The sequence below is a fragment of the Megalobrama amblycephala genome, linkage group LG1 (assembly GCF_018812025.1).
Source record: "Megalobrama amblycephala isolate DHTTF-2021 linkage group LG1, ASM1881202v1, whole genome shotgun sequence".
Classification (NCBI taxonomy): domain Eukaryota; kingdom Metazoa; phylum Chordata; class Actinopteri; order Cypriniformes; family Xenocyprididae; genus Megalobrama; species Megalobrama amblycephala.
In genome coordinates, this window is record NC_063044.1 from 36,099,981 (window position 1) to 36,124,216 (window position 24,236).

The window sequence follows — 24,236 nt, forward strand, 5'->3', positions numbered from 1 at the left end:
GTTTGATGTATAATAAATCCGATTCCTTCAAAGTAACGGCACTGCGCGAATAACTGTTATGAGTGCATGATACAATTGCGACCAAGCCATTTCCACTGTAGGCTATTTTGCCTTATGACAGGCAGAGTTTTGAGGTAAATAACGTTTTCTTCTGCCATTCAATGTTAGTAGGACAGGCTGATCCATTTCATCGTACTCCATCTTTTATTTTAAAAATCTCAATCTGAATCTGACTCTAAAAAAATCTCCTCAGCACGCCGCTATATTGAAACCGCTCGAAATCATATGATTCGATTCGCGGCTTCTGATTGGTTCTCGGAACATAGCGGCTTTTGCTGCCAAAGGGAAGTGGCGTTTAGAGGCTTTTGCCAACAAACCGATATTTCTGAATGGGCTGATGCTGCGATTTAGAGGATTTGAAGCACGTGATTTGTTGAACGTGTACTACGTGCCGTAAGCATTCGCTCAATGTCATTATCTCATTTTTGACAGAGGTGGCGTTTAGCGGCTTTTGCATCTGAACCCTTCATTTGCAAATTACAAGACTGTTGTCTTCACTGGATAAGAATTTACTGTATATTAACCTGTTAGTGTCTTCTTCAGTTCATCTCGGAGTTTCCCCCATTGTTAACATCCAGATCCACCCAACTTAAGCCAAACTGTGGATCCAGCATGGTAGCTAAGAAGTACACATTGTGGCTAAAAGGTTCCTCTCCTCCACTCTCTTTGGCCATGTTTGTTTTGGTAAAGATTCCAGAGAATCTTTTCACCAGAGACTGACGGAGGGCCTTAACTAATGGCCGGCACTGCATTCTGGTATACTCCATCTTGAGTAGGTGTGTATTCAAGTGCAGGACAGTTGGAACCACCATGCTGATGGTAACTGATTTATCCCCTTCTGTCTGGTCTGTTGCCTCAGAGAATGGAGCAAGAACTGCACTCAGTTCCTTCAGCTGGTTCCACTCACAAGCACTAAACATCACATTCTCATAGTCCTTACTGCACATTTCATTTAGAGATTTGTGGTCCAGAGCTGTGAGGGCCTGTACTTGTTTGAACGTGCTGTTCCAGCGAGTGGTGTTTGCTGCTGGAATGGTCTTATTAGAGTCAAACATAGCCTCAAACTTTTCTTTAAATTGTGAGCTGCTATGTAACAGCGTCGTGAACCGTGATGTTTTGGCTATGGTGCGGGAAATGGCCCTTACCTCCTTCATGCCGTCATTCACAACTAACTGCAGAGAGTGGGCAAAGCAGGAAAGACATTCACCTGATGACCATGGTAATTCTGTGTCTTCCACTAAATTCATGTCCTCCCACAAGTGTTCATCATCTAGATTCTCCTCCTCACTCTCACTGTCATCAGACTGTTGTTGTGGCATGTAAACTTTGAAAGCGCATTTCATATTAGCAGCATTGTCTGTGATGATATAACTTATCTTCTGACGTATACCATATTCCTCTGTGATCTCCTCAAAGGCAGAAGCAATTCGCTCCCCACTATGTCTGCCTGTAAAATGCCTACAGTCCAGCAAGTACGATTCGAGTGCATAGGAATCTGAATCCTTCGATTTGTTGCACACATGGGCAGTCACTCCAAGGAAGGAGCGCAGCTTGCGATCAGACCAGAGATCAGTTGTTAAAGAAACAGATGACTGGGTCTCCAGCTTCTTTAAAACAGTTTCCTTGACTGTCCTTACCAACACTGGTATCTGTTTCTCAGAAATTGTTCTTCTAGAGATTGGTGTGTACTTATTGTCCATAATCTCAAGAAAGTGTTTAAAATGTCCATTTTCCACAAGTGACAGTGGCAGACAACACCCAATTATCAAATCTTGGATAATGGCTTTACTGATGGCTTGTTGTCTTGGTGAATGTAGGCTGTACACCTGCACTTTCTGTGTAAACGACGACGTTATAGTTGGCTGTGTGACATCTGTCTGTTGCCCTGCCTTGTACTCCAAGAACCTAAAAATTCAGGGAGGAACTGGTAAGATATCTGGTGATATGAACAATAATCACATTAAAAGAGGAATCTGAAAAATAAAATAAAAAATGTATCAAAACTGAATACAATTGTTAAATCATATCACATATAAAACACACAACAGTACATGCACAGCAAAGGCATTATGTAAACTATTTTTTTTTTTTTTTTACACAAGTTACCCAAGGATATAATTGAAATGGTATAATATGGTCAAACCAGTTTATTTTCTTACCATAAGACTAAAAATAACATCATCTTTAAGGTATTTTAACTTCTTAGCCAAGTCTCTTTTATTGAGCCTGAGGTAGGGGTGTATGACAAATCTACATATCACAATATTTCTTATAGATGATATAAAGTAAAGAAATATAGTGTACATTGATATAAGTTAAGTTTAAGTTAAGTTTGTGTACAGCAAGCCTACCACACTCCTGTAAAAAACTGAAGCTAAAACGCCTCGATCGCCCCCAGGTGGTTGGTCCCAATAAAGCTCATAATCCCCACCCCCTTCTGCTTGCGAGTTTGCTTTGTGAAAATAGCTTGCGCACAAAAATGCTAATCTCGATTAATCTAGTCATTCCATATAGAGGGTATGCACGTGACGTCACCGTCGACCGTTGCGACTGCGGTCATGTCCACTGAGTGGCAAAGGACTGAAGGGGCTCGTACACCGGAAGCGAAGCTCAGCGCCACAACACGTCTTCCAAATTTGAACGCATTGTTTTCTATTGTTTTTTGAGACGTAGCTGCGGGCGCCGCAGACAGGTGCCGAATGGAAAACAATGCGTTCGAATTTTAAAGACATGGCGCTGAGCTTCGCGTCCGGTGTGTGAGCCCCTTAAAGGTGCTAAAGAGGATCTTTTCGTCGACTGAGAAACCAAAGACTGTTACTGAGTTTTTTAAACGAGCGCATGCTTAAGAACAACCCCCCTCCTTTCGATGGAACGCCTCCAAAAACTCGTTTATATTGGAATATACTCGAGTATTGGAACACGAGTGTTTACCACCGGCATTCGCTGTACCGTGTTAGTGGATTCATTATGTCGGACTCACCGCAGGTGACTCATAATCTGCAGTTGTTACTCCTGTCTCCGGACAAAAACATTGCATGCGGCGCCTGTAGAGTGTAGAAAGTTACTGGAGCGCGCAGCCGCGCTCGTCTCTCACAAGGAACGTCATGGCAGTGATTGACAAGCCAGAGGGCCAATCAGCGCACGTCTCTCACAAGGAACGTCACGGCAGTGATTGACAAGCCAGAGGGCCAATCTTTTACACGATGATCGAGTAAACGATTGGCTGATGTTTTTAAGGCCCTACCTCGTGCACAGATGATGTATATTAATATTATTCCTTTCAGTGCACCTAATAAATACTCTTTTATCAGTTAGTAAAGACAGTTTCAAGTAATATTGCAAAATTGTATAAAACAAAACGTCCTCTTTAGCACCTTTAAGAGCAGCTTTGGTTTTCAGCGTGAATGTCGCGAAAAACACACAAAACACATCCAAAACGGGAAAGAGCTTTGTGATTGACTGTACAAATAGCTTTGACACAAAACCTGAGGCATATATTTAAAAACTGCAGAAAGCAACAGGGAAAAAAAGCTAATGGATCACTACAATTCACAGAAATAGCTCGACTCCAGGCAGAGAAACATGGATTTGCAGTTATCATTTTGTGTCAAATTGTTGGATTTTGAGGTAAAATCATACCGTATATATATTGTATTGTTATATATTATGTTGACAACTCAATTAAATATTTTCCATCTTATATTCTGCATAATTGGGTGTTTTTCAATAAACAACACTGACAAAAACTATACTATAAAACTATATATGTTTTAGGGCTGGACAATATGACGATATAACATTGATATAAGTGATTACGTGGATTTAAACCTACCTCTATTGTAGTTATATAAAATATTCACAGGCAGATTTGCTTTATGTATTTCCCCGCCGTCGAAATCAGGCACATATAAGTCAGGAAACACGACTCGCTGCATGTCGATATTCATGGATCAGTTTTATTTGACAAGTTGTAAGGAACACATTCAATTCCAAGCTTTAGTGTAATTCGTTAGTTTACTCGTGTTTTCGCAGTTTCCCCTGTTAAATCCAGTAACGTAGCAGGTTCTTTTGCCACTCAGTCCAGCTGAGGGAGCGCGATTTCGGCGGGAAAGTGACGTTGATGCATACCCAGATAGCAAACGGACGTCGATTCAACGTTTATTTTTGGTTGTAAAGATCAGTATCAGTCGGCGATCAAATTTCAATGTTGATTCAACGTTCACTATTTGATCGGTACATCAGAACGTTATTATGTCAAAAATATGACATCGATTCAATGTCGAAATGAGGTTGTTTCATCAACAGATAGCTACACCGACGCATATGATCGAAATCATAACGTCTAATATATGTTGAAACTTGGTTAGAGGAATCGGACATTGCGTGCACTATTAGGACGTGCATGTCTTTTGACTTATTTACTGATATAATTTTAATTCGTTATAAAAACCCTATTTAAGTAAACGAAACAAGTTTATTGCAGTGGTTATTTATAATAAATCCACATAAATGAGCAGCAAAATCTAGCAGGCTCTTACTCTGACACTGATAAAATGAGCAGTCCTCAAAGTTTCCGTGATTTCTTGTCCGATGCATCCATTTTAAAATTAAATGAAAGCATAGCCTACCGAAGATTGCTCAAACGGTATCGGCAGGTCATAAACACACGAGAAGGAGCGTTAATGAAAACCATGAATGCAACATATATGTGAAACACTGTTAATATGAAGACTTAAGATGCAAAAGCCTCTAAGTACCGTCTGAAATTTTTATCAAGCTCGTAGGTTCAGTAATTTCACTTGAATGGCAATTAATAGGTCCTTTTCATTGCCATTAAAGTGAAATAACTGAACATAAACATATAAGCTTGATAAAAATGCTCATTTTAGAAGAAAATTTCAGATGGCACTTAGAGGCTTTTGCATCTGAAGTCTTCATATATATATATATATATATATATATATATATATATATATATATATATATATATATATATATATATATATATATATATATATATGTATGTATATGTATATACAGCTCTGGAAAAAAATAAGAGACCACTCCAAGTTCAGAAATCAATATTAAGTGGTCTCTTAATTTTTTCCAGAGCTATATATATATATATATATATATATATATATATATATATGAAGAGTTTGGTTCCAAAACGCAATAACTCCATTTTGATTATTTTGAGTAAAAAGGTGTTTTCTACGGTGGCCCAGTAGTGCACAACACAACGAAATTAAAAAAGCAAACATAAGTTCACAACACAACGGAAACAAGCCACAACACAACGAAATAAAGCCACAACACAACGGAATAAGCCACAACACAACGGAATTAAACCACAACACAACGGAATAAGCCACAACACAACGGAATCAAGCCACAACACAACGGAATCAAGCCACAACACAACGGAATTAAACCACAACACAACGGAATCAAGCCACAACACAACGGAAATGCTCCCGACCACTTGGGGGCTCTCAGAGCTAGGTAATATTACTATTCCTTGCCACTGTTCTATAAAGTCGACAGTTTTACAAAGATATCAATACCATGATTAGTTTTAAGTATGTAAGCATTGTATATCGACATGGTATATTAATTAAAAATCAACTACGTTCACAATAGCTTCATATTTATACTTGTGAATGATTTGACGCAGTTCCACCAAGTGGTTAAAACGTATAATTTATATTCATTAAAATTACTTTTAACATTTAAAAACAGACATGTTCAAATTCCAAAGGTTGTTAGTTCCTGTTGGTAATACTGACAAGCTTTGGAATTTGAATATGTCTGTTTTTAAATGTTAAAAGTAATTTTAATGAATACAAATTATACGTTTTAACCACTTAGTGGGATTGGCAGACGTTCCCTTCATCATGCGCCGTGGTAGCGCGTCAAATCATTCACAAGTATAGGCCTAAATATGAAGCTATTTTGCACGTAGGTGATATTGAATTAATATTTCATGTCGATATGCAGTGGTTACATACTGTTTAAACTAATCGTGGTATTGATATTACTGCCGACTCTATAGAACAGTGGCAAGGAAAACTAACTTTACCGAGCTCTGAGAGCCCCCTAGTGGTCGGGAGCATTTCCGTTGTGTTGTGGCTTGATTCCGTTGTGTTGTGGCTTTATTCCGTTGTGTTGTGGCTCGATTTCGTTGTGTTGTGGCTTTATTCCATTGTGTTGTGGCTCGATTCTGTTGTGTTGTGTCTCGATTTCGTTGTGTTGTGAACTTATGTTTGCTTTTTTAATTTCGTTGTGTTGTGCACTACTGGGCCACCGTAGTTTTCTTTACCAAAAAATTGGCAAGATGAAAACCCCTATTTTCTGTTTCAAACTTTCACATAGCATCTTTTGGATATAAAAACATAAAAAATTAAAATCTACATTTTGATTTTAAAAAGTTTATTATAAAAACGTATTATTTTTTCCCCAAAATGCAATAAATCCATGACACTTTTTTTTTCAAAATGCAATTAATCCATCAGTATAAAAGTTATTTTTCAAATTGAAAATACACAACAAAGTAAGTTGATTCACATGTATGACAGAGTCTAAACTTTGCCAATATTTATCTTATATTCAGCCAATTTACTAAAAATACATTCAGCCGTCGCTCCAATGGTCATCTTGTTCATGTTATGAATTATTTGTCATTACCGATTAAAGAGTATCTGGCGCCACCGCACGGTTAAATAAACACATTTGCCGAGTACATTGGTATTAAAAACGGCTTTTAAAAAAGCCTTTAATGTTTACAGTGTGTGGAATGGTGCGCTGTGATTGGTGGAGAGCGGATATATCGCGTTCTGCACAAAAAGGAGACTGGCGTTTGTCGCATTTTGGGAAGAAATGGAGAAAACATGACAGAATAACACGACGGATATCGCATTTTGCGCAAAATTAATAAATGACTTTTCAATACCGACCCAGATACAATACTGATTTTGGCGGAAACTCAATTTTTTGAAAATGGCGTTTATCGCGTTTTGGAACCAAACTCTTCATATATATATATATATATATATATATATATATACTGTTTATATTTTAAAAATGTAAAAATGTATAGAACATAAAGCTTTGATCTTTGACAAAATTGATCTTCATGTTACATGCATAAATAGGCCTGTGTACATATGTAAAAATATATTTAAAAAATATAGCCTATTCATGAATCATGTTATGTATAGTTTTTAACAAGAGACAATATTGTGAAACAACGAATGTGAAATGACTATGAGTGTACACAAAGCACACACACACACACACACACACACACACACACTGATGCCTGGATGCTATATGCAATCAATCACACAAACACATATTTATCAAAACCAGCAAGTACATATTACTTCAATTCACCCACTCGACCAACAAAAAGAATCAAAATGTTTTTTGAGACTCCATCCTATCTTACATTTTTTCATTCTGATTGCCATTGCTCATTGTTTCAGTTAAGTTCAAAATCTTCAACGCTAGTTCACATACTGTGTTTGAACTCTAGCTCATAATACTGTATGGTTAAAATATGTTTTTTGTTGTTGTTGTTGTTGTTGCTTCCGTCCTGGTGCCCATTGTAGTGGACATGAAAAAATCTAATATATTGTACATTTATTTTATTTATTTTTTTACAGTTAAAGGGAATCTGAAAAGCACAAAAAACTGGCTTTATATATAACAAAAGTAAAGTGTTGGTATAAAAATACTCCAAGCACGTTTTCCAAAAATATAAAGAAGTTCTTTTAAAGTTTCACTTTCTCATTTTGCACAATGGGTCGATAGAGCTACAAAATGCATTTTAAATTCATGATTTAATAATTGTATGTAATGTTATAATTCTATATGTTTATGTTTGTAAATGCTGCATGACTGTGACGCGTTTTAATGCGCGTGCGCGTTGAACGTTCAAATCGCTTTCAAATGCTGTAGCGGATCTGAGTTGCCATGGAAACGGGGAAACGTCAAGCAGCAAGCCTCCGTCTCGCTGTTGTTTTCACTGATTTTAGCTAAGTTTAGTCCACAAAATCACACACATAATATATAAAACTGTTCCTGACACTTTTCTTAAGTGTAACTGACACACTTCTGTTGAATATTTACTTAAAAGAAATGATTTAGTGTCTTTGAAGAAGTCCGTTAGCATCTCAACCGTTTTCAGAAGCGGTTGGCTAACTCTAACGTTATATTTTGAGCCCTTGTTTAATGAAAGTTTGGGCTTTTAATCTCATCTTTATGTGTAGATGAGATGTTTTGATAGCTTTGTTAATGTTTTGCTGGCATATTATCAATGAATGATGGTAAACTTACTTATTTATTTAACCTAAAAGTATGCGCTGGCTGTACCGTTAATCGGTGACGTCACTTACATGAGCGCGAATATTAGCTGAAACTATTTCAAACACGGTTTGATCTCTAATGGTAAACAAATATTGATAAAAATTGTTCTGTAATTTCAGGGACGACAGAAAACCCCCTCCAACAAAGGCTAAATTACAAAGTTTGCAGCATTTCTGGAGGAAACACAGGTGAACTGAGAAAGCTCATTAAATACTTTAAAATGCATTTATTTCACAATATATTTTACCTATATCACCATGCATCTGCAGTTTTCTTTTGTAAAATTATTTTTAATGCATTAGTTAAGAAGGCTTTGACATCCAAACGTAAGTGACACTGTATGTACAATAGTGAATTCTAATACTAAAAATATAAATTCTGTTAACTTAAGAAATTATTTTTTAATATTATGTATTTTATTCTTTCCACCTCTGCTCTAGCTTGGTTCCTTGTAATAAACCTGTAATAAATGTGGTTGGCTCTGTGACAAATTGCATGTTATGTTCCTACAGTAGATCCTTCCATACTGATGGCCTGCTGCACCCCAGCAGAGCTGAGTGACCTCCTGTCAAAGGCCATGAACCAGATGACTATTGTAAGCAAAACGTCAATCATTCACTACACTACTGTTGAAAAGTTGTGGGTCTGTAAGATTTTTACATGTCTTTAAAAGAAGTCTCACATTTTAAAATCATTAACCCCAGGTTGTTTCAGTGAGGTTGTTCTTGAAAGGCCTGTAGGCTAAATAATCAGCTAAAAGAGGTAACATATACGTGACAAGTATAATGTTATAATGCTTGTAGTTATAATCATTTATTTAACTATTATGATAACAGGATATCATGGTCATTAATCTATTTTATTGTATTTCTCTGTCTATTTGTAGTTATGTTTGCCAGTGACAGACGCCATACTGTTCCACTCAAAGGTATTTATTTATTTGTATACGTGCATGCATTTTTTAATGATATATTCTTAAATACTTTTTACTTATAAATGCTGATTGTGGTCCAGGGGGTCGACAACTTTAGGCAAGTAAGTTATTTTCGACAGAAATCTGGGCAGCTTACTCATTGCTCATACTCTTAGCCTCTAATGTGTTTGAATTTATATCATCAATGCAATATCAGGGGGTAAAGATATCATTAGAGTTATGGCTGTACTCTTGTTACCAGATGAGATGTAATCTCTAGCGTTTGGAGCTGTGATTCTTCAGGACAAGATGCCATTCACACTTGATACATGAAGATGGTGAGTTTCACAATAGCTGCACAGTCACAAATCAAGAGATTGACTCAAGCTTTCATCCTTATGAACTCACCCATATGTAGGGATGGGTACCGAAACATGGTATTAAACAGGCCCCAGGGCTAAATTATGAAAGACCAGAGTATCGATAAGCTTGAACATTATTGTTTCTGCCGTCGGTACTGGAGAAATTACACGCACTATTCATTATTGCTATATAGATGTTAGGGCTGGGGGAAAAAAATCGATTCACCTATCGCAATTTGTTTATGATTTAAAAAAAAAAAAAAAAAAACATTTTTATTCCAGAATCAATATTAATTCATATGAAATTTCTCTATTTTAGTCCTTGCCTATAGACGAGGTGGACAGAAGTTACCCACTCTTGTGTCATTATCAATGCTTGTCACGTGACATAAACCAGTCCTGCTGTTAACGAGCAGAATTACTGAAGGAAAGAAACAACAACAGAAAAAGTGAAAAACTTCCAGCCACAGCCTTAGATGAAATCAACCAAAGATAAAAAAAAAGACCTTAAAGGGTTAGTTCACCCAAAAATGAAAATTATCCCATGATTTACTCATTACCCTCAAGCCATCCTAGATGTATATGACTTTCTTCTTTTAGACAAACACAATCAGAGATATATTTAAAAATGTCCTGCACTACAAAAAAAGATTTTCTTATTTAATATTTTCGTATTGTTTATATTCCAAATATCTAGAAATTGTTAAATCAAAATGCTTTTTCTAGATAATTAAAATTACATAAAATATTTCTTGTTTTCTAGGGGGGGGGGGGGGGGGATTGGTTAAGAAAAATCTTGTTTCTGTTTGAAATCCCAAGATGAAATTCAAAAATCTAAAATCTGTTACAGTTGCCGATGGATATTGCCGCGCATATTGTGGGCAGCCTATAACACATCTCGATTGAGACAGACTGCTTCAAAGCTCATGTGTGCTGTGATGTACGATATATCTGTGATCACATAAACAGTAACATCTTCTCAGCATGTTTAATAATAGAACCTGTTATAATCTGTGATTTTGTCTACACTGGATGAGGAGTGACGCAACACAACAAATTCCTGACAGTAAGCTGGTTTCCTGTTCTATTTTGGACGTAGACCAAGTACTTTGCAACAGTCGGTCAGCTTTTAGCTGTTGAGGCGCGACACAAAAAAAGTCATGTCTGGTGTAGACACGGTGTTAGTTGTTGTTTAGAGTTGTTTAATCCTCCTCTGCTGAGATCTTGAGAGATTTAATGTCTTTTATCTTCAGTTGATTTCATCTATAAAGCAAAGTTAATTATGTTCTTAATTTGTATATAATAAAAAGAGATGATAAGAATACCGTTGAAGTACCCGATCAATAATTAACAGTAGCAATACCATTAGAACTGTAACGATACCTATCCCTACCCATATGACATAACTGACATAATTTCTATGAGTCACATAAATAACTTCTTAAGGCTGTCCTAACCTAATGTAGCTCTACCTCCTAACCTAACCTAATGTAGCTCTGCATGGAGGCTGAAAGATGGCTTCCTGAAGATGAAAGAACAATATGGACTTGAGGAGGGGAAATACTTTATATGATATGTGAGGATTAGGAGGGGTGTTTTATTCCAACTCTAGTCTTCATACAACATGTGTTTGTCAGGATGGTTGTTATTTTGTAAGATTAGGGAGAGACTGTACCTCTCATTTGTGTGTCTTGTGTACTATAATTTTAGAACAGGAGCTTGTACTCCTTTGATTTGATTGAAAAGTTTCAGATGGAGCTGTTTTTTTTATTTTCTGTTCCCATTATGTTCATTTACATGCAAACAGCTCATGGTGAAATTTTTCTAGCATTTATATATACTACTACTATTAATACTATTAATATTGTTCATATTATTAAACAAAATTAACAAGATCTTTTAAAAACATAATATAATGACTTTATTATAAAAGGACCCACTATGAAAACACAGTTTTACAGTGTTATTCGTGTCTTTCCTTTTACTTTACAGCACATCACTGACAGGCTTTCCTGTGTAACACTGATTCAAGATTTCCACCATTGTATTTATCCAAATGAGGTTTGTAAATGCATGGATGTTTCATATTTTGCATTAATTATTTCTCTTATATGAAAATTACAATGTAAAAGAAGACGTGACAAGGTCATTGGTCTTCTCACAAAATGCCACGTTAGAGGAATATTCAGAGGGGCGAATTGAAATAATTTCTTTTGGGCATTATCATGCCACAAATACTGTATATTGAGCTAAACTTAAACTAAACCTGGAATGATAATTTGTGTTACCAGATGAGATACTTTGTAATGGGTATGTATGATGTATGATTTTGATCTGTACTATTTCTATTGCAGGATCTCAGGGATCCCCAGTTGAAGGCATCAGGACATCAGATGTTGGCCTGGACAGATGTACCAACAGTACACCACAAAGACCTCCGCTTTTAAATGGATGGCTGATTACTACCATGTTCTGTGCGGGTATTATTATAGCAAAACTGAGCACCTGTGACAGTGGGATTTCTAATTTTAAAGAATAGTCATACATCAGTAAATTATTTTTTTATTTAAAAATTTGAAAGGACTTTGAAAGAACTTTTTTCTCCAGTTACAAAAACAGCTACACCTTTTCAAATTCTTCATTGGGGGTGCACAAATCCTATTTCACAAATTAAGAAATTCATATGCTCACATTTAAGCCGTGTTCTTCAGACACTGTAACAGTTCTGATATGATGTCACACTTTGCAGTATCTTTTTTATTAACATGAATTCAAATTTTAACAAATATATTCAAAATGTAAAGATATACAATCTGACAATCTGATCTTGTCATTATTAATCAATCAGTAATCAACACTGCACCACCCCGAATTTACATGCACTGTAGAACAGTGTTTCTCAACTCCAGTCCTCGGGACCCACTGCTCTGCACATTTTGTACGTATCCCTTATTTAACACACCTGATTTAGATCATCAGCTCATTAGGAGAGCCTGCATGAACTGAATTGAGTGTGTCATATAAGAGAGACATACAAAATGTGCAGAGCAGTGGGTCCCGAGGACTGGAGTTGAGAAACACTGCTGTAGAAGTATGGTTTTGGCAAGAAATGAACAGTAGCTAAATATTTATTATAAATGCTACTATTTGACATTCAGTATTTTAGTCTATATTAAAGGGATACAAGTCTCTTTTATGTATGATTTTTTTTTATTACAAACTGTTTTTGTTTGTTTGTTTGTTTTTAGCTAGCACTTAATATTTCTTTAATGTTACCACATGAGAATAGCCAAACAGTGTAGGTGATTCACAAAATCATACACAAAGAAATGTGCATGATTGGCCAAAGTTTTACTGATCTACAAAAAAATTGAGCTTATGAATTTCTTAATTTGTGATTTGTAGAATAGGTTTAGTGCACCTGCAATGAAAAAAATTAAAGGCAGCGGCTATTTGCACTAAGTGACAATAGCACATTTTCTTACACTAGGTGAAAATAGTGATAGATTCTATTACACCATGTAAAGTATCAATTCTTTGCAATAAGAGTAAATAGATGCTATCTATAGGCCTACTTAATATTGGCAGATACTATTTGCACCTCAGTATTTTTGTACATTAACAGGATGCAATAATATAGAGTGTAAATGATTGTATTTATTAAAATGATTAAATGGATGCTGCCTTATTGGTAGAATAAAACCCTCCCTACACCTTCTCCTAACCCTACCCAATAAACATTTTTAATATTATTAAACACTCGTTCAGTTTAGTTCCGCTTTTAGAACATTATTTTCATTTTTATTGAAAATAAATGTGAGCTTAGCAAAAGGCAGATTTGAACCTGCATCAAAAGCCAGAACTCCCTACTCGATACTGCTGTGTCACTGAAGATGTTGCCGTCTGTGCTTCTTTTTAAAACTTGAGTGGCCTAAAAGCTAGTGTAAATAGCGTTTGCCAACAAGGGACGCTATTTGCACTTTATTGAAATAGACACTCTGAAATTTAAAAGGTGTAACTGTTGTGTTGTGTTTTTGAGAGAGAAAGGAACTAAGTTTTCAACTCCTAAAACATTTTGATGACTTCACTGAAATATTGTCTACACCTTCCACTGTCAGTTGCTCAGTTTCACTACAATAATGCTAGATATAATACAGAATGTGCATAATTGAGTCGCTATTCTAACAGCTGGGGGCTATAGACTTATATTAAATGAGCAATATTATAATAAATATGCACATTGCTTTCTGTATTCAGTTTTATTTTTATGCTGCTAGAGAACCACCTGCACTGCAAATTTTCAGGAGTGACGTTCGCATTTATCCAATTACAGGAGTGAATCCGTTAAATCATTGGGGCACTTCATGAATTGACACTAGTTTACATTTAGATAAAGATGAAATATTTTAATTTTGATATAAATGTCAATAATAATTATGAAATAAATTTAAATATTCATAAACCTTTAAATTAAAAAAGTAATTAAAAATATATATTTTATTGTCCATTGTATTGAAATTGCGGGTTACATCTGTCACCCTTTTCACCCCTGATGAGTTTACATTCCTGTTACAAGAGCAAGGAACTTACATTTTAATTGCAAAGGAAAACCAATTCATCGTCTATATTCTTCTGTCCTCCATTTTTAAGGGTAAGATTTCTTTATAAATCATCTAGTGACCCATATGTCTTTATTTTTGTTGAACACAAAAGGAGAGAGTCATATAGTCTCAGTCACAGCAAGAAAAGAAACTGATGGCGTATTCTGACTCAGGTGTCAGTCTCTTGATGTTCTGCCTTACATCTCCTTTTGTGCTCCAATAAAAATAACACATTTGGTACAAAAGAACATGACCAGTTTTATACTTGAGTAAATATTGCTTTTAATTTGTAGCTTGAGACTATTTATAATAGCTAATAATTAACTTGTATACCTCTTTGTGTGTATTTGAGAGTAAATGCCTTTTCTATGTTAGTCTTGTATAGAAGATTTGTATGCTCTAAGGATGTAGGCTATTTGTACCTGTATTTTTTAAATATTAAAGCAATGTTAACTGAATGTGATGTGTGATTATTTTGTAAACAGGCTTATCTTTTAGTATTAAGTGTTTGAGATTTTTAAAATAAGTAGAAAATGTGTTAATTGTATAGAGTTATTTCACCCATATGAAATCAACATCAACGTTGGGTAAGCAAACCAGTTAGATCGATTTCATGTTGAATTCGTGTTGATCTACAACGTCGTTTCATTCAACTGAAATCAACATCGTTTCGACGTTAGGTAAGCAAATCAATTAGATCGATTTTATGTTGAATATGTGTTGATTCTACAACGTCGTTTCAACCATCCGAAAATCAACATCGTTTCAACGTTCGGTAAGCAAACCAATTGCGTCGATTTTCCGTTAGATTTGAATGGAGTGTCTGACGTTGATTCAACATTACCCCGATGAGCAAACTGATGCCGGATCAACGTCGGAGATCAACGTCGTTTCAACAGCAGGGGCTGGCGCAAAATGCGGCATCGGCATCTCGCAGTGGCACTTCCGGCGGCATCTCCAGCGGCCAGGGACTTCTTCGGCAGCTGTCGCTTGAGCGGCATCTCCAACGGCCGCGGCATCGGCATCTCGTAGCGGCACTTCCGGCGGCATCTCCAGCGGCCAGGGACTTCTTCGGCAGCTCTCCCTACAGCGGCATCTCCAGCGGCCGCGGCATCGGCATCTCGTAGCGGCACTTCCGGCGGCATCTCCAGCGGCCAGTGACTTCTTCGGCAGCTGTCGCTAGAGCGGCATCTCCAGCGGCCGCGGCATCGGCATCTAGAGCAGCCAGGGACTTTATTCGGCAGCACCTGCCGCTGGCCATTCTAATTCGATGTTGTTTTTTATTTTATTTTAAAAACTACATTTAATCAAAATAACGTCTCGGTTACGTATGTAACCCTCGTTCCCTGAAGGAGGGAACGGAGACGTACGTCAGTAGTGACCGACGAATTGGGATATCGCTTAGAGAGCCCTATCAGCTTCGTGTGAACTAAAACAAGCCAATGGAATTGGCGTGCGATATTTGCATAATGCGCACCGCCCCCGACAGGTGTATATAAATAGGAAGCAGATGCAATCGCACTCTGTTTTTCGCTGAGGAGACAACTGGTGTCCGCACAACAGCGAGGGTACAGAAACTGTGGCGACGTGACGTATGTCTCCGTTCCCTCCTTCAGGGAACGAGGGTTACATACGTAACCGAGACGTTCCCTTTCAGTCGGTCACGTTCGACGTACGTCAGTAGTGACCGACGAATTGGGATCCCAAGTAAAGCGCCACAGTTACGAAACCCCTTCCAGTGCTCAACGCGAGCTCTAACCGCCCATAGCACCGGAGGACTGGAGAAGGGGGCGAGCTCACGCCAAGGAGTTTACTGCTGTCTTACCCATACCCACTAAGTAAACTAGACTACACTGGGGAAGCGAACCCGTAGGGGACGCTGCGGAGACCACTACCTACCCAATGGGGGAGGAGTTTACGTGGAGAATACACATATGGTCTGGCCCGGGGGGCAGTACGCATATGGAGTCCCTGGGATGGCTCCACCTGGGTAGGGGGAGACTCATCTGACAGGTGACAGCAGAGCTGGCTCTGCTAAGGGAAAGACACGGGCTCGCCGTAGGGAGTTTAAACCCGTGGATAATTACACATATGGGACCGCTCACGTAGAGGAGTCACAACATATGGAACCCAGCCAACAGACAACGTCGGGGACGGATGTAGGCCTGGCATCAGACACTCCGCAATGTCCGAGCCGAAGGGGGAGGCGGAGGAACTCGACAGGGTTCGCCAAGCGGGGAACGCGACTGGAGTCAAAATATGCACGCATCCGGCCCAGGGGCGGGAATGGCATTGCAAGCCGACACTTAGAGCGGGTTCAACGCGTCTACCGGCTAGTGGAAGCGAGTACACGGGAAGATACCGGCTCTACACGTAGGCTATAAAACCTAGCGAACGTGTTAGGTGTCGCCCAGCCCGCAGCTCTACAGATATCTGTCAGCGAGGCGCCATGAGCCAGCGCCCAGGAAGAGGCCACCCCTCTGGTGGAGTGGACTCTCAACCCGAGCGGGCAAGGCACGCCCTGGGAATCGTACGCCAAGGCGATGGCATCCACTATCCAGTGGGCCATCCTCTGCTTGGAGACAGCCTTTCCCTTCTGCTGGCCTCCGTAACAGACAAAGAGCTGATCTGAGGTCCTGAAGCTTCGCGTTCTGTCCACGTACACACGCAGAGCGCGGACGGGACAGAGCAAAGCTAGGGCTGGGTCTGCCTCCTCCGAGGGCAGCGCTTGCAGGTTCACTACCTGATCTCTGAAGGGAGTGGTAGGAACCTTGGGCACGTATCCAGGCCGGGGTCTCAGGATGACGTGAGAATCACCGGCCCCGAACTCTAGGCACGCTTCTTCGACCGAAAATGCATGCAGGTCCCCTACCCTCTTAAGGGAAGCCAATGCGACCAGAAGGACAGTTTTCAGAGACATTACTTTCAGGTTGACTGATCGCAAGGGCTCAAAGGGATGACCCCGGAGAGCTGAGAGAACCAGGGTCAGATCCCAAGAGGGTACGGAGGAAGGGCGAGGAGGATTCAGTCTCCTCGCCCTCAGGAACCTGACGATCAGATCGTGTTTCCCCAGGGACTTACCCTCAACTGCGTGGTGATGTGCAGCGATAGCGGCAACATACACCTTCAGGGTGGAGGGAGACAGCCTTCGATCCAACCCTTCTCGCAGGAAGGAAAGCACGGATCTGACCGAGCATGATCGGGGGTCCTCTCGGCGAGAGGCGCACCATTCGATGAATAGGTTCCACTTCAGCGCATAGAGGCTCCGAATAGAGGGAGCTCTAGCGGAAGTGATGGTGTCTACGACCGCTTGCGGGAGATCACTCAGAACCTCCGCATCCCGTCCAGGGACCACACGTGGAGGTTCCACAGGTCGGGACGCGGGTGCCATAGGGTGCCCCGTCTCTGAGTCAGGAGGTCCTTCCTCAGAGGAATCGGCCAGGGAGGGGCTGTCGCGAGGAGTGTGAGGTCCGAGAACCAGGTCCGAGTGGGCCAGTACGGCGCCACTAACAGAACCTGCTCCCCGTCCTCCCTGACCTTGCACAGGAGTTGTGCGAGAAGGCTCACTGGGGGAAACGCATATTTGCGCAGACCCTGGGGCCAGCTGTGTGCCAGGGCATCCGTGCCGAGCGTGCCGCCGGTCAGGGAATAGAACCACTGGCAGTGGGCAGTTTCTGGGGAGGCAAACAGGTCTACCTGGGCCTCGCCGAAATGCTGCCAAATCAGCTGAACCGCCTGGGGGTGGAGCCGCCACTCGCCCGCAAGTGGAGGCTGCCGTGACAGCTCGTCGGCTGCACGGTTGAGCACACCTGGGACATGAGTGGCCCGAAGGGACCTCAGATGCTTCTGACTCCACAACAAGAGATGGCAGGCGAGTTGCGACATGCGACGGGAGCGTAGACCACCTTGATGGTTGATGTACGCAACGGCCGCAGTGCTGTCCGAGCGGACCAGTACGTGCTTGTCTGACAGCAGCTCCTTGAAGCGGCCCAGTGCAAGACGTACTGCTAGCAACTCCAGGCAATTGATATGCCAATGCAGCTGAGGCCCCGTCCAAAGACCCGACACTGCATGCCCGTTGTACGTGGCCCCCCATCCCGTGGCAGAGGCGTCTGTGGAGACCACAGCATGCCTGGACACTTGTTCGAGGGGTACTCCGGCCCGCAGGAACGAAGGATCCGACCACGGGATGAGGGTGCGACGGCAGCTCGGTGTCACGGGGACACGGAGCGTGCCGCGCTGCCACGCCCATCTCGGGACCCGGCCGCGGAGCCAGTGTTGAAGCGGCCTCATATGGAGCAATCCGAGCGGCTTGACCGCGGCTGCAGATGACATATGCCCCAGGAGCCTCTGAAAAACTTTCAGTGGGGCCGCTGTCCTGCGCTTGAGCGAGCTCAGGCAGTTCAACACCGACTGGACGCGCGCCTCGGTGAGACGCGCAGTCCGTGCGACCGAGTCTAGCTCGAGACCGAGATAAGAGATCCTCTGCCCAGGGGTGAGTTTGCTCTTGTCCCAGTTGACCCGAAGACCCAACCGGCTGAGGTGAGCTAAAACCATGTCCCTGTGTTCGCACAACTGCTCTCGGAGGCAGCCTGCCCACAGGCTCTTGTAAGCCTTCTCAGTCAGACCGGCTGAGAACTTACAGGCCCGGGACGGGAGGCGCGGTTCACCACGCCAGCCGGTGGCCGTTGGACACAGCTGCATCGCAACAGACCGCTCGACTGGTGGGATCCTCGCGTATCCCCTGGCTTCCCCGCCGTCCAGGGAGGTGAAGGCGGACGAGGGACCGGGCCTTGCACGAACACTATACGGTGCTTGCCAAGACCTGGTCACCTCATCGTGCACTTCCGGGAAGAAGGGCATTGGGGCGGGACGCTGGGTTTGACCAGCGCGAAAACCAATGGCGGCACGATGGGTTGCGGTGCTGAAGAGGCGGCAGGGGCCCGCGGAGCGTTTCCGCTCGGCGGGGAAGCCCTAACCGTAATCCTCAGGTCGCCCTTCCTATACGCCGCCGAACCGTCACTCCGACCGGGGCCGGAGAAAACGGTCGAATGGGGCATAGGGGAGGGGACCCCCACTTCCTGAGACCTCAGGAAGGAGAGTCTAGACCTCAGCACCGCGATAGTCATGTTCCCGCAATGGGAACATGAACCATCCACAAAAGCTGCTTCAGCGTGCTGAACACCCAAACACGAGATGCAGCGATTGTGCCCATCAGCAGGGACCAGTGAACGACCGCACCCAGTAACGCACAGACGAAATGACATACTGTCAGGGTTCGTCTGTAAAGCTCTTTTAGAAGGGGAATAGTCAGCTCAATCGTGCTGAAGCACACAGGGAGTGACGCGATGTGCTTCAGGTACACCACTCCCTGAACACACCGAGGTACCGGCCCAAATCGCAACACACACACACTTTTAGAGTGTTGCTGTTACAACAGCAGTTGAGAGCTTATAGCTCGGCTCCCCGGAAACTCGCGACCTCGCTGAAGTGCCTTTACTGCCAACACAAACAGCTCGCTGTAAATCCTCTTCTGAGGCAGTTTTAGTTTCACTTTTTGAAGAAAGAAAACAGTCTTCTGAAGCAAGACACCAGAGTATGGCTCCGAAGCGAAAGGCAGAGTGCGATTGCATCTGCTTCCTATTTATATACACCTGTCGGGGGCGGTGCGCATTATGCATATATCGCACGCCAATTCCATAGGCTTGTTTTAGTTCAGTGGTTCTCAACCACATTCCTGGAGGCCCACCAACACTGCACATTTTGCATGTCTCCTTTGTCTGACACACCCATTTTAGATCTTTGAGTCACTACTAATGAGCTGATAACCCTAATCAGGTGTGTTTAATTAAGGAGACATGCAAAATGTGCAGGGTTGGTGGGCCTCCAGGAATGTGGTTGAGAAACACTGTTTTAGTTCACACGAAGCTGATAGGGCTCTCTAAGCGATATCCCAATTCGTCGGTCACTACTGACGTACGTTCTGATGCTCCACTACATAAGAGAAAGTAAATCACATGCTTAGATAAAATAAAATTGCAATGTTATCCATTGCTTTGAAATGCACATGAATATAAACTGATATTTATACAGAAATTAATTTCTGATAGACTATGCTGTACAAAGCTGAAATTGCGACATCTGCAGCCACGGACTTTCTCCGGCAGCTGTCGCTGTTTGTGGCACCTGCCGCTGATCATTAATTCGGTGTAATATTTTCACTTTAAAACTACGTTTGAAGAAATTAATAAGATGCTATATACACAGGACTGTCATTACATTATATACCCAGCAAACACAAAACGTTTTTACAACTTTTCACAACGTTGTATTTTGGTTGCAATTAGGTAATGTTGTAGTACAACGTTTTAAAAACGTTTTTTAAAATAAAAAAATAATGTAACCAAAATGAAACGTTTTAAAAACGTTGTGAAAATACCAAGCTGGTATGTTTTCTTTAAGTAGTCAAAAAAACGTTAATATCACGTTTGTCTACTACGAAAACGAAACTATACCAAATTGCAACTTTTGGGAGACGTTTTATTCAGGTATTAAAATAACGTAATCTGCACATTGGAATACGACGTTTAAAAAACGTCATGATAGTACCAAAATACAACCATGTCAAAACAAAGACTATGCTAGGGCCAAAATGCGTACATTCTGTTTTCTTTTTTTTTTTTTTTTTTTTTTTTTTTTTTTTATGTGCTGTGCAATAGCCTATAGCCTACATTTATTTCTACACCACGTTGATCATTTCTGGTATATAAAACATATGTTTTCTTTAGTCAAAAAGAGAGAGAAAAAAAAGAAAACGTAAGTATTCTAAAGCTATATTATATTATATTATATTATATTATATTATATTAGCATATATTATATTACTATAGCCTGATATAAACTGACATCAAACATTGTTTTACAATCTCGATACAGCTTTCATATTCTCATTCCACAGTTTGATAGTCCAGCCTAGGTCTACTATAGGCCTACAATATGCTATCAAGTTTCAGGACCTTTTTCTGGTAATTGACTCCATCAGTATTGTTTTAACGCTGTAATGTAAACGATAGCTGGGCCATTCCACCGAATCGGTGCCATTTCTGTCCCCAGGACATTTTATGTATAAATATGCATGAAAATGAACTCTAAAATATATTTTATTATTAAGCAAAGTGTCCTAAACATTAATCTAACTGCAAATTTAAAATATATAATTTAAAACATTATTAAAAACTACTGAGAATACTGAAAAATAGCATGTGTTACATGTCCCCGCTAACTAAATCTAAACTTTATCATGAAATATAATCATTAAAATCTTGCAGAAATCTTATTATTTTTGCATTGTTGTGTTACTCCATATACCATCTATGCTAAACAAAAATAAATTTCATAAGAAATCCATAATATGTTATATAAAATACACATTTTAGTCATGTCCCCAGGTTTTCTCTCAGTCCTGTTACCCTCACACATTTCCCCCTCTAAAAAACTTGGAACATTCCACAAGACACATTTTCAAGAGGAAGTTGCATCATCTGGATCTTACGCAGGCCATAAGAAGACCAAAAGTAAGTTCTCTCATTTTAATTTCTGTATATTTGGTGAAATTGTAACTATGACTGAGAAGGTCAATCTCAACGTACTGTCCTGTTACCTAAATTATTTCTTTGATGTTATTTGTTTATTTTAAAAATATTAACTTTAGGTAAGTCACTAGTATTTGCTTAGTGTCCTCATGATATTAGCATGTACGCCATGTGTCCATATGTCATGTATTTTATCATTTTTGCTTAAAAACTCAATCCTGTTACTTTCAGTCCTGTTACTCATATGAAAAATAACAGGACTGAGTTAAGAGTAACAGGAGTGAGTAGAGTCCTCTGTTTTTTTTAATTTAATAATGTGAATATTAGCTGATATAATACTATTCACCTGTATCATGAGTTTTACAGTTGAAATTATTTAAATTGTAGATTTTTAGGATTAGTTTTACAATATGAATGCCATACATTGCAGGGAACCAGTCCACCACGACGTGACTTCATCTTTTTGTCTTTCTCTTTCTTATCTTTTGTAGAAGATGGAGAGAACCTATACTTTGCAGGTGCAAGAAACACACACCCATGGCATGCTGCAAGGGAAAGAGTGAAACACACCAGCAACCCTATCTTTTCCCCCCTTTTTTGTCTTTCCTTCCCTCCCTCTCCCCCCTCTCTCTTTTCCTTGCTCTCCTTCTTTCTCTTTCCACCTCCTTCACTGTAATGTACTACTAGCACATAGAACATCCCTTCAACACAGAAATCTCACTCACACACATGCACACACGGCCATGAACACACTCTTTTTCTCACACACATACACACACATATGGACACTCAGTCCTGTTACCCAGCGTTCATTCCTGTTACAAAGTGCTCAGTCCTTTTACTAAATTTATTCATTTTTCTAGAAAAATAAAGTTAAACCACTGTTTTTATCAGTTTTGTCTGATCCATCATTTACACAATTGTTAAATAAATTAAATTATTTAAAAACATATAAACTTGAGGCTTTTGTCTTCTTTTAAATGAGAAAATTGTTTTGCGTTTTTTATTAAAATACATATTGCCTTATAATAAAGTGTTTTTTTTTTGTCACAAATATCAGTTACTTGAACACATAATCAACCATTTCTTCAAAATAAACACTTTCTTGAGGTGAATACAAAGGAATTAACTCACATGCTTTTAAACATGATTTTTAAATGGCACTTGAGTTTTGGTAACAGGACTGAGAAAACATGCATCCATGTTACGTTGAAACCTTGTAAAAAATTAAATAAAGTTGCCCGAGATTGACCAATACACATTTTGAAATGTTAAAAATGTGTAGTATTAGATTCAGTGTTGAAAAAAGATGAAAAATAATGTTTAATTTTGAAGAGTTACAACAAGCAAATGGCACCCATTCGGTGGAATGGCCCAGCTGCTTAACTTTTGACATGTTTAATTGGCGTGCGCATTTAACATTTCGAGTCGCGTGAGCGATCGGATTGGAGTCACCATGGAAACGGGGCGGCACCTCAACCAACTGACAACTGACAAGCAAGAGCACGACCGTCTGTCACTGTTATTTTCACTGCTTTCAGGTAAGTTTAGTGCCTAAAATTACACAAATAATACATACAACTGTTCTTGACACTTTCATACATGTAAATGACAAGCTTCTGTTGAATATTTTCTTCATAGAAAAGGTTTGTTGTCTTTGGAAAAAGATCGTTAGAATCTCAACCGTTAGGCTAACTATTGACTTGAGCTCTTATTTATGAAAGTGTGGGCTTTTAATCAAATATTATGTGTAGATTAGAGGTTTTGATAGTTTTGTAAATGATTTTCTGGCAATTTGTCAATGGATGATTAGAAATATAACTTAAAAGTATGCGGTGTACTGTTAATCGGTGACGTCACTTATATGGAGCGTGAAAATGGGGTGAAACTAACGTTATTTCAAACATGTTTTGATATTTCATGGTAAATAAATATTGATTAAAATTGCACTGTGATTTCAGGAGCGTCAGATATATGAATAATCCAAACATAATTAAGTGACATTGTATGAGGAATACTAAATAAGTAAAGCTACAAATGTAAATTTTGGCATCTTAAGACTTTTTTTACACACACACACACACACACACACACACACACACACACACACACACACACTCTCAGACAAACACACATAGCCTATATATACATATATATGTTCTGTATATTATTCTTTCTCATTTCTGCATTTCACCTCTATTCTATTTTTTTTTTTTTTTTTTTTTTTTTTTTTTTTTTAATAAACCTGACATTGAATACTACATTTTGTTGGCTCTGTGACAACTTGTTTATGTTCCTAGATTCTTCCATGTTAAAGTTTGATCAAAAGTTTATCAAG

At 39.8% G+C, this 24,236-nt stretch overlaps 2 protein-coding genes and 1 long non-coding RNA gene across 6 annotated transcripts in view; 2 read left to right on the top strand and 1 right to left on the bottom strand.

Annotated features, from left to right (window-relative positions):
- LOC125245430 overlaps positions 1-24,236 on the top strand; it is a 1,350,402-nt gene that overhangs the window by 994,649 nt on the left and 331,517 nt on the right.
- LOC125245657 overlaps positions 1-24,236 on the bottom strand; it is a 31,670-nt gene that overhangs the window by 2,828 nt on the left and 4,606 nt on the right. The window contains exon 2 of one of the 2 annotated variants that reach the window (XM_048156346.1): positions 585-1,965. In XM_048156346.1, the coding sequence (XP_048012303.1) occupies positions 600-1,760 (1,161 nt within the window). In that variant the 5' untranslated portion in view covers positions 1,761-1,965 and the 3' untranslated portion in view covers positions 585-599. Of the gene's footprint in view, positions 1-584; positions 2,010-24,236 lie in introns of those variants that run through there. The other variant, XM_048156356.1, reaches the window with a different exon arrangement.
- Positions 8,031-12,654, top strand: LOC125245978. Of its 3 annotated transcripts, XR_007179658.1 has the most exons (7): positions 8,031-8,618; positions 8,943-9,025; positions 9,135-9,192; positions 9,317-9,358; positions 9,606-9,681; positions 11,698-11,766; positions 12,060-12,654. It is a non-coding gene; the product is annotated as an uncharacterized LOC125245978 (long non-coding RNA). The 3 variants fall into 3 exon arrangements; XR_007179660.1 differs by lacking the exon at positions 11,698-11,766 and having other exon boundaries at positions 8,032-8,618; XR_007179661.1 differs by lacking the exons at positions 11,698-11,766; positions 12,060-12,654 and adding an exon at positions 10,025-10,220 and having other exon boundaries at positions 8,032-8,618.